The sequence below is a fragment of the Suillus clintonianus genome (genome assembly GCF_016758775.1).
Source record: "Suillus clintonianus strain FC179 chromosome Unknown DEU56scaffold_20, whole genome shotgun sequence".
NCBI lineage: Eukaryota > Fungi > Basidiomycota > Agaricomycetes > Boletales > Suillaceae > Suillus > Suillus clintonianus.
In genome coordinates, this window is record NW_024539244.1 from 77,578 (window position 1) to 90,366 (window position 12,789).

Consider the following 12,789-nt stretch of genomic DNA (forward strand, 5'->3'; position numbering starts at 1 on the left):
CAGAATTCTGCCGAGATGCTCTCAGATGTCGAGTTCATGCACTGAAGCCCGAGGCTTCGACCTTCGGACCGACATATGCAAATGATTAAACTTGGATTCGGAATTCTGTTGAGGCTGCATTGAAATTACGGTTGCTATCAGTGACCCTTGGATTACCGTAGCCCGACGGCCCAGGTGTCACGACCAACGAGGTTTCACTTGCGCTCGAGGAGTGCGCGATGTTGCGTGCAGCGGAAGCGTAGGGGAGCATTGCGGCAACTTGGCAAGTTAAGTAGACGCCCATCCAGAGGGAGTTCGCAAAGTACATACCTTGGGTCGAGCCTCTATTAAACGCAACATTGCCTGAATCTGATCCACATCCTTTGGCCATTTGTGACCGTCACTGAGGCCACCTATGAGGCTGATTGAGAAGGCATGGAGAACGACGATCCGAGGTATGAGCGCATTGTGCTTGGTGTCGCGATACTGAACTTCTTGACCGTGCTGCAGGGCAGGTGACTTGCCAGACGACTTGACACCTTTTATTACTCGAACAACTGTGGACCACGTTAGCGGAGGTTCATTTGGCGATGTTTGGAAATGCAATTATGATCATCCAGATGGCATTTCAGCCCTCGTTAGTTCGTGTTTGCCATGTAACTGGCTGATGCCCATTGATCGATAAGGTTGCGGTCAAGGCCTTCAGGGTTTCGGAGAGGGATAGTTTGGAGACAATCAACATGGTGAGTGATAAGTCTACTATACGTCCAAATAACACCCATGCTACTAGTACTTGAGTGACCCAGAATATTAGCCGAGAAATTGGCATTCTGAGAATTCTACGCCATAATAACATTGTACCGTTGTGGGGTGTAGCGGTAGGGTTTGGACGGATCCCAGAGTTGCGCTGCTTAGTGTTTTCGTGGATTCCAAACGGCACGTTGAATGCCTACCTATCCAACCATGACGATCTAACAATCCTGGACCGTTCGCGTATGGTGAGCGAAGTTCTCATTTGGATCCTTTTCACTTTTGGAGACTCAATCAAAATTGGAAGCTGGAAGATGTCGCCGCTGGACTTTGTTACTGTCAGTTTCCATCTTCCTTCATAGGATGTTCGAATGCTACCCTACCTTTGGTATAGTGCACTCGGAGTCTGTCGTGCACGGGGATATAACAGGGGTAAACGCTGTGCTGCTAAGGTCACTTATTCTTGAGAACTAACAAACCTGCAGGCAAATATACTAATTGACAAGAGAGGCCATGCAAGGCTGATTGATTTTGGTCTTTCCACCATCATCCAACCCCTTCTCGGCCAGTCGCACTTGGCTATGTCTTCTAGGCGCCCGGGCGCAATCCGCTATGCAGCACCAGAACTTGTTCTACCAGAGGATGCCCATGAGCCCCCAGTGCCTCTGGAAAACGCTGATATCTGGTCTTTTGGTTGTATAATGCTTCAAGTTAGTTGTTAATTTGATCACGAGATATTCATCTGAGGACTGACTGAACAGGTTCTCTCGGGTCGACTGCCTTGGTCCGAGATCCGAGGGGAAGCGTTCATCATCGTTAGGATGTCGCATGGTCGTGGACCGCAACGCCCCGACGGTCATGATCCTGCCATAATAGACTTGGATTGGGAATTCATCCAAACATGTCTGCACTTCACACCCGAACTTCGACCTTCAGCAGAAGAAGTGCTTGACTTTGTCATACATAGGTTTTCCACCCCAGGTAATGCTGCATACTTCGTGGTACTTTGCTGTTCATCCACTTACACGAGCTTCTCCTTCCCAGGTAATCCTGCATTGTTCGCTGCTTTGCCAACCACTCACTTACATGAGCTTCAAGGCTCTTCTGAATCGCCTGACGATCCTCCCGATGATGCAGGAGACAGCTTCCCGCAGGCGGCAGGTTCCCTGTCTGGCGATTATGGTAGCTCGAATACAGCAAAAACTTGAAGAAATCTCTCAAAAACTTTATGGTCCGGCTGTGGCGGAGCACGTGAGATGGGAAATTTACTCCCGAGGACCTCCGAATGATATGATCTGGTATGCTACAATATACAGTAAGTGGTAGGCAGAGTGATGCTTGGTGCACTGCATAACAATCACATAGTTGACGACATGAATTACGGCTATGCTTCGGCGCGCACTATGGACGCAGCCCAAGAGATGGCAGCGGACATGGCGATGCAAAACTTGAGAAGGGAGAGGGTAGGTAGTACAGTAGGGGAATCTGCGCAGACTGCAGGGCTGACGGGGTCGACGGGACTGACGGGGTCGACGGGGTCGATGAGGTCGACGGGGCTGACGGGGTCGACGGGGCCGACGGGGCCGACAGATGTACCGGTGTCACGGTACGGCACCTGATGAAGATCGACAAGGTGTGGGCTTGCTCAACTAATCATATGCATACGTATTTCAAGAGAGAATGGCTTTGTAACTCAGCTGTAATTTAAACACGCGACCATTTATTGGTACCAAACGCCTCAGGAGTGCGCAATGTTGCATGTAGCGAAACTATCAAGAAGCGAGGAGGAGCATTGCGGCAACTTGGCAAGTTGAACAGAGTCATCAGTGAACGCATGAATGCTTGATATCAGTGTAACTGTGGGAATTATATGAGGGACGGGTTGGGAAAGGGCCGCCCAACCTTGGATCGTACGCCACACCTGAATCTAATCCACATTCTTCGAACATTTGCGACCGTCACTGCGGCCACCTACGAGGTTGATTGAGAAGGCATGGAGAACGACGATCCGAGGTATGAACGCATTGTGCTCAGTATCGCGGTACCGAACTTCTTGACCGTGCTGCAGGGCAGACGACTTGCCAGACGACTTGACACCTTTTATTACTAAGACGACGATGAACCACGTTAGCGGAGGTGCATTTGGCGATGTTTGGAAATGCAACTATGATCATCCAGATGGCATTTCCAGACCCTTCAGTCACATTGGATGTAGAAGTGGTGCCCCGGATGTGCCAAAAGGCTGTAGAATATGACCCAGCCTGCACCGGCCTGGCCAGGTAGATATGTGGCTGGCCGATTCGTAGAAGTGGGCACGGCCAGTGTACCTTGAACTCTGCTTAGGCACTGAGGGAATGTGTAGGGCGAGGACTGGCCAGCCTTGTAGGAGAAGTACTGGCCAGCATTCCTACACACGACTGTACAGGAGTACCGGCCGAGCGCACAGGGCATTTACTGCCCAGCTCAGCCAGGAAGAAGCCTCAGGCCAGCACTCTTATACAATCGTGTAAAGGAGTGCCGGCCGAGTGCACAGGGCAGGTACTGGCCAGCTGCCAAGAAACAGCCTCTGGCCAGCACTCTTATACAACTGTGTATGGGAGTGCCGGCCAGGTACTGCCAGGAAACAGCCTCCGGCCAGCACTCCTCTACAATGGTGTACAGAAGTGCCGGCCGAGTGCACAAGGCAGGTACTGGCCAGCTGCCAAGAAACAGCCTCTGGCCAGCACTCTTATACAACTGTGTATGGGAGTGCCGGCCAGGTACTGCCAGGAAACAGCCTCCGGCCAGCACTCCTCTACAATGGTGTACAGAAGTGCCGGCCGAGTGCACAAGGCAGGTACTGGCCAGCTGCCAAGAAACAGCCTCCGGCCAGCACTCTTATACAATTGTGTATGAGAGTGCCGGCCGAGTGCACAGGGCAGGTACTGGCCAGCTCAACCAGGAAACAGCTTCCGGCCAGCACTCTTATACAAGCGTGTATGGGAGTGCCGGCCGAATGCTACCAAGAACTAGCCTCCGGCCAGCACTCCTGTACACGACTGTACAGGAGTTGCTGGCCGAGCCCATAGGGCAGGTACTAGCATGTACAAAGGTACTGGCCGGCCATGTAGGGTAGGTACTGGCCGGCCCCACTTATAAAATCAGGTATATAGTCTTGGCTGGCCTTGTAAACTATATACCGGCCACCCCATCATGTATATTGCTTTGCCTAGTAATATCAAGTAGATCTATGAGTCAAAACAGCAAGAATACAATGTGCTATGCTAGGTCACTTTCGCATGGCCTTTTTTGAGGGTTGCCTGGGTCTGCTGGATCGACGAATATTGTCAGTGGTAGCCTTTTTGGATGGTCTTCCAGATCCCCCAGATTTTCCTCTTTTCTTCCCTTTCTGCACGACGACGACGTCGTCCTCCTCCTCCTCATCCTCCTCCTCCTCCTCATCCTACTCCTCCTCCTCCTCCTCCTCCTCCTCCTCCTCCTCACCACGCTGTTCCTTATCTTCCATATCATCCTTACCACCACTGTCCTTTTCGATCTCCACCAGTTTCAACAGCTTCTGGTTGTACTCCTCCAGCTCTCGCTTTCTCTCCTCCAGCTTTCTCATGTCCTCCTGCAGCATCACCATTTTCTTCTTCTCTTCCTCCACCTCCCGCGACTCCTTGTCAACCTTCCTTGTCAACTCATCTGCCTCCATTTCCGTCCCCTCATCCTCTTTCTCTTCCCTGGTTGAAATCGTCCGAATGGCAGTATCAGCTCCGTGTTCTTCACCACCAGCAGCCTCAGCAATGGCAGCATGTTGTCCTTCCTTCGCCTTGAGCATCCGCATAACCCCACCTCTGGCTGTATTGATTGCCTCTATGACGAGGTCGTGGGTCTTGATACTCAAAATAGAGGTGCCAAGGTAAGAGGGGGTGTTCAGGGTAGCTTCGTCCTCCTCATATTCGATAACTCGCTTGCATTCTCTTAGCAGCATCCCAAGACCTAGGCTGACCTTCATGGCTGATTCCAAGCCAGAGATCTTTGCAGAGAGGACTATCTCCAAGAACTTGTTCAACTCACGCTCGTCTGAGTGCACACTATTCGGAAGGTGTGATCTGTCCCAACTCCATGTCGCCCAAGCGGGCCATTCCATTGCCTCAGAGCTTCGTTCCTGTGTCAAGTGAGTATCAAGTTTCACCAATCCAGGTATTAATCGCAAACGTACCTTTTTCAAGTCACCGAGACGTGAAATCAAAAGTAGATATTCGTCGTGGCTGCTGAGAGACCGTAAGAATGACATCCGATCCTTCTTTGGCACAGTGGCTGGTGTGCGCACGACTTCTTGACCAACTGATGGTCGCTTAACCAGCCCTGTCGATGGAGTGAGATTATCATCAGAGCTATCCTCGGAGCTGTCCTGGGTCTGCGGTCTTGAATTCTTGGTGGGCCTTGTGCTGGCCTTGGGCTTGGAGGAAGCCTTAGCCTCGGCCAGCTGTCTTGTACGTTTCGTGGACGTAGGCGCCGCTGAAGCCTCCTCTTCATCATCAGTGTCGACCGGTACATACTTCTTTTTTGATTTTTTCTCGCCTACATAGACAGCATTGACGAGCAGGGACTTGTTCATGTGGGAACTCACGGCCCCGACAAAAATAACCAGTTTCTGTTTCGAGGCCTTCCTGTCTTCCCAATGGCCCCAAAGATGGTTTATTTCCTGCGCCTTCAAATGAGACGGATCTTGCACGACGAAACCATCAGGGATGGAGTCTGGATCCAGGTACACCAAAAGGTTGCCGGCAATCGAGAGCCAAGGTACTGGCTTTTTGCTACCAGTGAAGACTTCTGAAAAACGGAAGTTGAGTCAAGTTAAAATCAACAGATGAAGTGATCGGCAACTCACTGTAAGATGCATGAAAAATTTGCCGAACCAACTCTTGTTGCCCCCTGAGGCTCACTCCTTTACGGGAAGGGAGCTTTGCAAACCCGTGCTCGTCCAAGATGACTTCAGGTATCGCATCTTTTCCATCTTTACTGTCTTCATCGGAGGAGTCATCATCATCATTGGTGGGGTCTGATACACGGTCATTGAGCAGTCTGAACCAATCCCCAAAAATACAGAGCTTACAAAATTCTTCCTTCGACCACTCGGCATATTTTTCAAACCCTTCGGATGTCCACTCTTTGCTTCCTCGAGAACTCAGGCTAAACGGTTTCTTGTGATTGACAGGCTGAGACTCATGACTGAATAACAATAAAATTATTATTTTACCCTGAGGAGAGTGGATAAATACTCACATCTTGACACTTAATGTCTGATCGGCATTTTTCTTGTGACTGACTAACATCACGACTCGGCAACCCATAGAACGCCGCATCTGTTCTGTAAAATCGTCGAGAACTTTTTTGAGGCTTTTCTTTCGATACCTGTCAATGTTGTTATAGTAGAAATTGAAAAAAAAAAGGCAATTTACATCGCCTGTGCTTCTACTGGGGCACCTTCCCTATTCCATTTGTCCCTCGCCTCCTCAACCTCCTTCCGATGTGCAGAAGTCATGTTGTTGAACCACTCCCTCGCATGTCCAGTCCTATACTTAATAGAATGTTGCACGCCTTTCTTCTGTTGCTGCTCCTTATCATAGTCGTCCATCTCCTGCTTGAAGAGTTTCTGCGCGACGTCCCAAGCATTAAGCTCCTTCTTGTAGAACCCTGCGTCCTTAGGACGAGCCGCCAATTCTCTGTCCTCAGGGGACACGCCAGATGGTTCTTCCTCCGGCTCATCACCCAAGACCTCTTGCTCAGCATGTCGATCATCAGCGTCCGTTAAGAACTGGAGGTAGTACCTCCTGATAGCCTATATAATAATTATATCAGTATCATTATATACTCAACAAAACAGTACCTTTTTCAATCCCTTTGGTAAATCCTCGGAATCCTGTCTTGTGCGATGAATTGCGACAATTTCATTGCGGATCTGTCTTAGGAGATTCTGACGGGAATTCTTCTCATTTACAAACTGATCTTTGTGGAGAGTCAGTACTCCCTCCCAAGAAGCATACCATTCAGCCATTGATGACAAGAAAACGTAAGTCAGGAGCTTTTGGTAAGGGTGAGTATGCGTCGCGTAACCTTAGACCAGGCCGAAGAGTTGAAGTTTTGAAGGAGACGCGATCACGTGCATGCAAACCAAGACTGTGTCATTACCAAATCACACGTGTGACAAAGTGATACCTCAATCAATTCAAATTATGTACATACAGTGTCAAGTAAATACATAATTCACCTGCGCGCCTTCTTTGCAGTCCCAGGAGGCGCTGTCTCATTCTTGCGCTTGCCTTGGGTAGAGTCAGGTAAAGACTGAGATACAAAATGAGTAGAAGGCGACTTGAACCAAGCGCAGTTCTTGGTCCTGGCGCTGTTGATGATGGACCCAGGAGGCTTGGTGACAGAAAACTTGTAGCATGGCAACTTTTGCGTGCTACCACAGTTGGTGTACTTGCATGTGTAGATGTACTGGCAAACAGAGACTTGGTGTGAGGCGTGCGCGTCGTGATTCTCATCAGAAACTGTCACAGCAACCCTCTCAGCCCAGCTCTTGGTAGAGCCACATTGGGGGCATTGCGCAGGAATAGGAATGCCCCAAGGCGAAGTCTGAGTGTGAGCGCGCGCGAATGTAGTGAGTTCCAGCTTGCAGCAACCATCAATGTTGACAGGAGTCATCAGGATGACGCTGGTGTGTTGACCGAGACCGCCTGACATACTAAGGAGGGTCGGAAATACGGTGCGGATGTTGAGTTGCTCAATCGCAACAAGTTCCGCCATGGCGACCAAGAAATTAGTGGTGACAAGGGGTTGAAAGCGAGCTGCGGGAAAGATAATTGCAGATGCGAAGTTGAATTGAAGAACGGACTCCTTGAGCTGAGTGTAGGGCGTCTCGTGTGCCACCACAGAACCGCAGACCAGGAAGACGAAGTGTGCGGACTTGAGGATCCTGGCGTAGGGCTTCAACACTGTAGAGAGAACCTAGAATAGATTAATTAATAATATTGACGCGTCAAATTTTAAAACTTACATGCTGAACTTGCATCGCAACATACTCTCCATCACCTTGACCCTCCTTCCCTGCAAAGAGCCAACCGCTGTCTTCTTCCGAATGGTTGGAGAGAAACGCAAAGACCCGACCAGTTGAGCCAAGGTGACGGACGAGCTTAGCAACCGTTTCGACCTGGTCGCGGGTGTACTTGTCGATCTTCGTATACGAAACGATGTCGAACGAGATCTCGACGTACAGAAACCCACCGCTGGGGTAGTACTTGTCGAGGTAATGCGAGAGGAGTGGAACGGGTGTGGAGATTGCGTCCTTGCCGCCAAGGGAAAAATGGACGATGGCGAGGGGTGTGGCTGCCAAGATGGAGTTGGACGCCAGCTCATACTTGCCGTTGAGCTGTAGGAAGCCTGGGAGTAGAGGCGTTCCTCCTTCCTCTGGCAAAACGTTATGGTAGAAGCCCTGAACAAAGTTAAGTAGTCAATCAATAGAACATTTGAATAAGAAAAAGAAGACTCACAAAATATGGCGCGGGCTCCTTAACCGTCCGCAATGAGTGACAAGAAAGACATAAAAATTTAACGTCCGGATGTTGGACGGCATCGACGTGCGCCTTGGGCACCTCAATGCATTTGCTGCACATGACGCGGGGGCAGGCGTTGCATTCAAAGAGTACAACGTCACCTTCCGCGCCATCGAGACAGATCAAACACCACTGACCTCCAGTCAGTCAACAGAACACTAGAAAGAAGCAAAAAAAAACTTACTATACTGTGTTCTTCCGGAATCCTAGCGTCCTCTGGCTCTAAGGATGGCGTGGACGATTTTGATCCTGCGGGCACCGGAGGAGAGCCGGCAGGTGCCAAAAGTTTCCGGGCAGAACCTCCACAAGACTTCTTGGCCGTGTTGCTCTTTTTAGGCGGCATTGGATAAGGAAAAGAAATGGTACTACCAATGGTAGAGCAAAAAGGACTTTGCGAATTTTCAAACCAACCAGTCATGTGATCGTGTTGTGGTTGGGCTGGCATTTGCCGCAACAAACAACATCAAATATGTTGAACATAAAGTCCAGCGCAACACTTTCACACGGTTCAATTTCAAACCACATCTCTTCTGTCCGCTCAAACCACATCTCTTCTGTCCGCTCACCCTGTTAGCCACTTACACAGACTGCAGCTGTGTAAGTGGCTAACAACTCACTGAGCACTCATTCCCTACTGCATGGTATGCGTCTTTCAATTCTAATTCTATTTCTAATTTGGTTGCATAGGTTGATTTGCGGATACCTAAGGTAAGTCTCTTCTCAACCGTCTCTTCACTGAACGCCTTCTTTCTAGACAATTTAGGACACTATTGGGGTGCCTCCAGATATAAGGTCTGTCTTTTTTGAACCGTCTCTCCACTAAACACCTTCTTTCTAGTTATTTTGGTATACTATTGAGGCGCCTATAGATCTAAGGTATGTCTTTCTTTCAGCCATCTCTTTACTGAACGCCTTCTTCATCATTGAGCTTTGAGTACTGGGGGCTTGGCTTTGGGAGTGGGAGGAGATGTATGTGTGCATTGGCGCACTTCTCCTCCCTTGCTTCACCATTGAGTACTGGGGGCTTGGCTTTGGGAGGAGATGTATGTGCGCATTGGCGCACTTCTCCTCCCTTGCTTCACCATTGAGTACTGGGGGCTTGGCTTTGGGAGTGGGAGGAGATGTATGTGTGCATTGGCGCACTTCTCCTCCCTTGCTTCACCATTGAGTACTGGGGGCTTGGCTTTGGGAGGAGATGTATGTGCGCATTGGCGCACTTCTCCTCCCTTGCTTCACCATTGAGTACTGGGGGCTTGGCTTTGGGAGTGGGAGGAGATGTATGTGTGCATTGGCGCACTTCTCCTCCCTTGCTTCACCATTGAGTACTGGGGGCTTGGCTTTGGGAGGAGATGTATGTGTGCATTGGCGCACTTCTCCTCCCTTCTTTTATCATTGAGTACTGGGGGCTTGGCTTGGGGAGGATTCAGTGTCCACATTGGTGCGCCCCTCCTTCAACCACCATTGCGCTTGGGAGGTTTAAGTGTCCACATTGGTGCGCCTCCTCCCGCCATCCTTGTGTTGTATTTTCTCTGGAGGGATGACAACCGCTCCACCATAAGGTAACTTGTATCGTTACCTCTGACCAAATGCTGATGGCAGCTTACAGATATGTTTCTTTTGGCTTGTTCAGACATTCAAAGGTAACCTTTTTGATATTCGCTTCGCAGATACTGATTGCCAGCGCGGTTCACAGATTATGTTATTTAGTTAGCTATATTTTTCTCGCTCTACTTTTTATTACTGTATTACGCAGTACTAGACTGCCGCAGAGAGGGCCCCTCTGCGGTAGCCTTGTATTGGCTTTGTCACACCTTTGTTTTTTTTCTTCAATTAGACAGAAAGATGTACCGCCAATATAACTTAGTTGCGATTTGTAACCAAATAGAGACACCACCCTGCTCCGTCTGTGTGAAAAAGTCACGTGACTTTTAAATACTGCAGTTAGAATGTTGCCAATTTTCGCAGCAGCATATTGTTGAACTAGGGGGTGCTTGAGAGTACCCTCAGTGTGCTTGTCTTTGGTCTTGAATGTGGCGGAATAGATGCGGCTGCTGCTAGATTCGGTTAGAAGACAATCAGAGTAAGGGATGAGGCTTTTGGTAAGGCCCTTAGCATGCAGCTGGTATCTCAGGCATTCCACCTGGGCTGAGGAAACGAGCAATTGCATCTATGTGAGTTGGTATCTCAGGTATTCCGCCTGAGCTGAGGAAAAAGAGCAAATCCTCATCCAAGCTTTGAGACGCGATTGCTCTTTTCTTCATCGTGTCTATGAGTCGGTATCTCAGGTATTCCACCTGAACTGAGGAAAAGAGCAAATCCTCATATCCAAGCTTTGAGACACGATTGCTCTTTTCCTCAGCATAGGCCTGTAGCATGCAGCCGGTATCTCAGGTATTCCACCTGGGCTGAGGAAAAGAGAACTGCGTCTATATGAGTTGGTATCTCAGGTAAGGTATTTCACTTGAACTGAGGAAAAGAACAAATCCTCATATCCAAGCTTTGAAACACGATTGCTCATGCCTGAGATTTTGTCTCTACTGTAGATACACTTGAATACAAGGCTCTTGGTAAGGCTCATAGCATGCAGTCAGTATCTCAGGTATTCCACCTGAGCTGAGGAAAAGAGCAATCACATCTTTGGTAAGGCCCGTAGCATGCAGCCAGTATCTCAGGTATTCCGCCTGAGCTGAGGAAAAGAGCAATCGCGTCTCAAAGCTCGGATATGTGGGCCTTACCAAAAGCCTCATATTCGAGTGTGATTGCTCTTTTCCTGAGCCCAGGTGGAAAGCTCAGATACAAGGATTTACCTGCACGACTGTGCTATATCGCGCCTAAGACACAATATTCAACACTGGCAGACCAGTTTATTACTTGCCGTTAGCATAAGGCTCAAATTTAAAGGTTCTCCCAGCTTTTATGTCTGGACTGCCATTTCTTGAGCTTGAATTTGAAGGATGTAAGGTAACTTAAGTTGGGACTGCTGTTTCTCATCTGTTTCTTTCACAATACAGGCCTCTGCTTGGATGGTATGTCTTTGCAAATCTTATATTACGACGCCATCCAAATTAGAAGTTATCCCGATTTGGATCTTCCAACATTGTAAATTAAAACCATTTATAGTCTAGACTCTAGACCGCCTGCGGTTGAAAATTTTACCATTCTGTTGTTTCGTCTGATTTTCCAAACTCCAACCACCCAAAAATGGCGGATCCTGCTGTGACAATTCTGTCCAAGAGCCTCTGTAGGCTTATAGATGACCTACTGCGTGATTCATCGCCGTATGAGTTGCTGATAGGTGACAAAATCAATGACAATTTGCTGCAAAGAGCCAGGTAAGGGAATCTCACGTCACTGTCCAGAAAAACTTGACAGCTGGAACTTAAGGACTAGATTGTGGGCCAAGTGGCAGGACATACGTCTGTCCAGTACTGGTAGTGATGTCAAGGCGAATGCCATTGCCGAGATTGAACTTACCAGGGCTGCGGTCATAATAGCCTATGCTGTAGTTAATCCCCGTAAGTGTTGATTTGATGGTTGGGGGGTCTGTCATTCATCATGTTGCCATAGTGCGAGCGGATTTGGACGCAGATCGGTTTGCGGACAGTGCCAAGGCGTCCCATCCATCGCATGCTGACAGCCAAAGACATAAGCTAGCAAAATATTTCCACTGTCCTTCGTTTGGTTCAATATCAGAGCCGGCAACATTTGTTGACAGGCATGGAAGGATCCTTGCTTGGTATTTGCCAGAAATCATGGTGCCTGATAGAATGGTATGAATTTGATTTGATTACAGTTTAAGTCCTTTTAATAAGTTATAATTAGGATCGTGTCAACCAGTCCATCAAATTGCTGAGACCTGCCTTAGATCAGTCTTTGCCCAAGCCCACTCAGAAGGCAAAGCAGCCTTGGCGTTCTCAAGGATTTGTCATGCCTTCAAGCGGGGGAGAATTTGGAGTAGGAAGGGTGACTTTATGCCCGGGAGGATTCATGCAACGCCATGAGGTAACTCTGTATTCGTATACTTGCCGTGATACAGAACTAACTTAAATGGGCTAGCGGCTTCAGGATGACTTGTACCAATCAAGCTCCCTTTCTTCACCTGCAGTCCGAGATTGGTTGTCCGAAATAACCGTAACTGAACATTTGTGGTCCGCTATCACCAGTCTTATTGCGCCAGATCAATATCAGGCCGGTGTGGAATCTGTTGCTAATATGAAGGATACGGTTCGTACCTCAGATCCTGTTGTTTGGCCCTTGGAGTTTTCTGGATTGGAAGTTATTGTCAACCGAGAGACCCCAAATCACCGAGACCCTGGAGCATCGCCTTCATTCTATGACCTTTTGGTGAGCCTTGGCAAAGGTCATCATGCCGTACTAGCTCTGCCAGATCTGGGTGCCGAGCTAGCATATCCGCCTGGCACTATGGTTTACATTTTAGGGAAGGTGCTGGAGCACGGGG

The 12,789-nt window shown here is 48.8% G+C and overlaps 5 protein-coding genes across 5 annotated transcripts; 2 read left to right on the top strand and 3 right to left on the bottom strand.

Moving 5' to 3' along the window:
* Nucleotides 1-1,217: 1,217 nt before the first annotated feature.
* Nucleotides 1,218-1,937, top strand: DEU56DRAFT_732963 (kinase-like domain-containing protein; the record flags this gene model as incomplete). Its single annotated transcript, XM_041348307.1, has 2 exons — nt 1,218-1,439; nt 1,491-1,937. Coding segments are annotated over 2 exons (669 nt in total), but the record flags the coding sequence as incomplete, so codon positions are not given.
* Nucleotides 1,938-2,113: 176 nt separating this feature from the next.
* Nucleotides 2,114-2,754, bottom strand: DEU56DRAFT_910578 (uncharacterized protein; the record flags this gene model as incomplete). Its single annotated transcript, XM_041357188.1, has 2 exons — nt 2,114-2,369; nt 2,705-2,754. 2 exons carry the CDS (start codon nt 2,752-2,754, stop codon nt 2,114-2,116), a joined length of 306 nt encoding a protein of 101 aa, XP_041210616.1.
* A 1,417-nt stretch (nt 2,755-4,171) lies between these two features.
* Nucleotides 4,172-6,772, bottom strand: DEU56DRAFT_910579 (uncharacterized protein; the record flags this gene model as incomplete). Its single annotated transcript, XM_041357189.1, has 7 exons — nt 4,172-4,879; nt 4,934-5,547; nt 5,606-5,776; nt 5,831-5,946; nt 6,001-6,129; nt 6,177-6,556; nt 6,605-6,772. 7 exons carry the CDS (start codon nt 6,770-6,772, stop codon nt 4,172-4,174), a joined length of 2,286 nt encoding a protein of 761 aa, XP_041210617.1.
* A 209-nt stretch (nt 6,773-6,981) lies between these two features.
* DEU56DRAFT_910580 (uncharacterized protein) lies at nt 6,982-8,673 on the bottom strand (the record flags this gene model as incomplete). Its single annotated transcript, XM_041357190.1, has 4 exons — nt 6,982-7,725; nt 7,775-8,209; nt 8,268-8,462; nt 8,515-8,673. 4 exons carry the CDS (start codon nt 8,671-8,673, stop codon nt 6,982-6,984), a joined length of 1,533 nt encoding a protein of 510 aa, XP_041210618.1.
* An 831-nt stretch (nt 8,674-9,504) lies between these two features.
* DEU56DRAFT_235975 (uncharacterized protein) lies at nt 9,505-10,056 on the top strand. Its single transcript, XM_041345221.1, has 2 exons — nt 9,505-9,970; nt 10,024-10,056. The coding sequence occupies exon 1, from the start codon at nt 9,606-9,608 to the stop codon at nt 9,891-9,893; it is 288 nt and encodes a 95-aa protein (XP_041210619.1). The 5' UTR covers nt 9,505-9,605; the 3' UTR covers nt 9,894-9,970; nt 10,024-10,056.
* The last annotated feature ends 2,733 nt before the right edge of the window (nt 10,057-12,789 follow it).

Coding starts and splice junctions, on each gene's coding strand:
- DEU56DRAFT_235975 (XM_041345221.1), top strand. CDS start 9,606: ATGTATGTGTGCATTGGCGCACTTCTCCTCCCTTGCTTCACCATTGAG.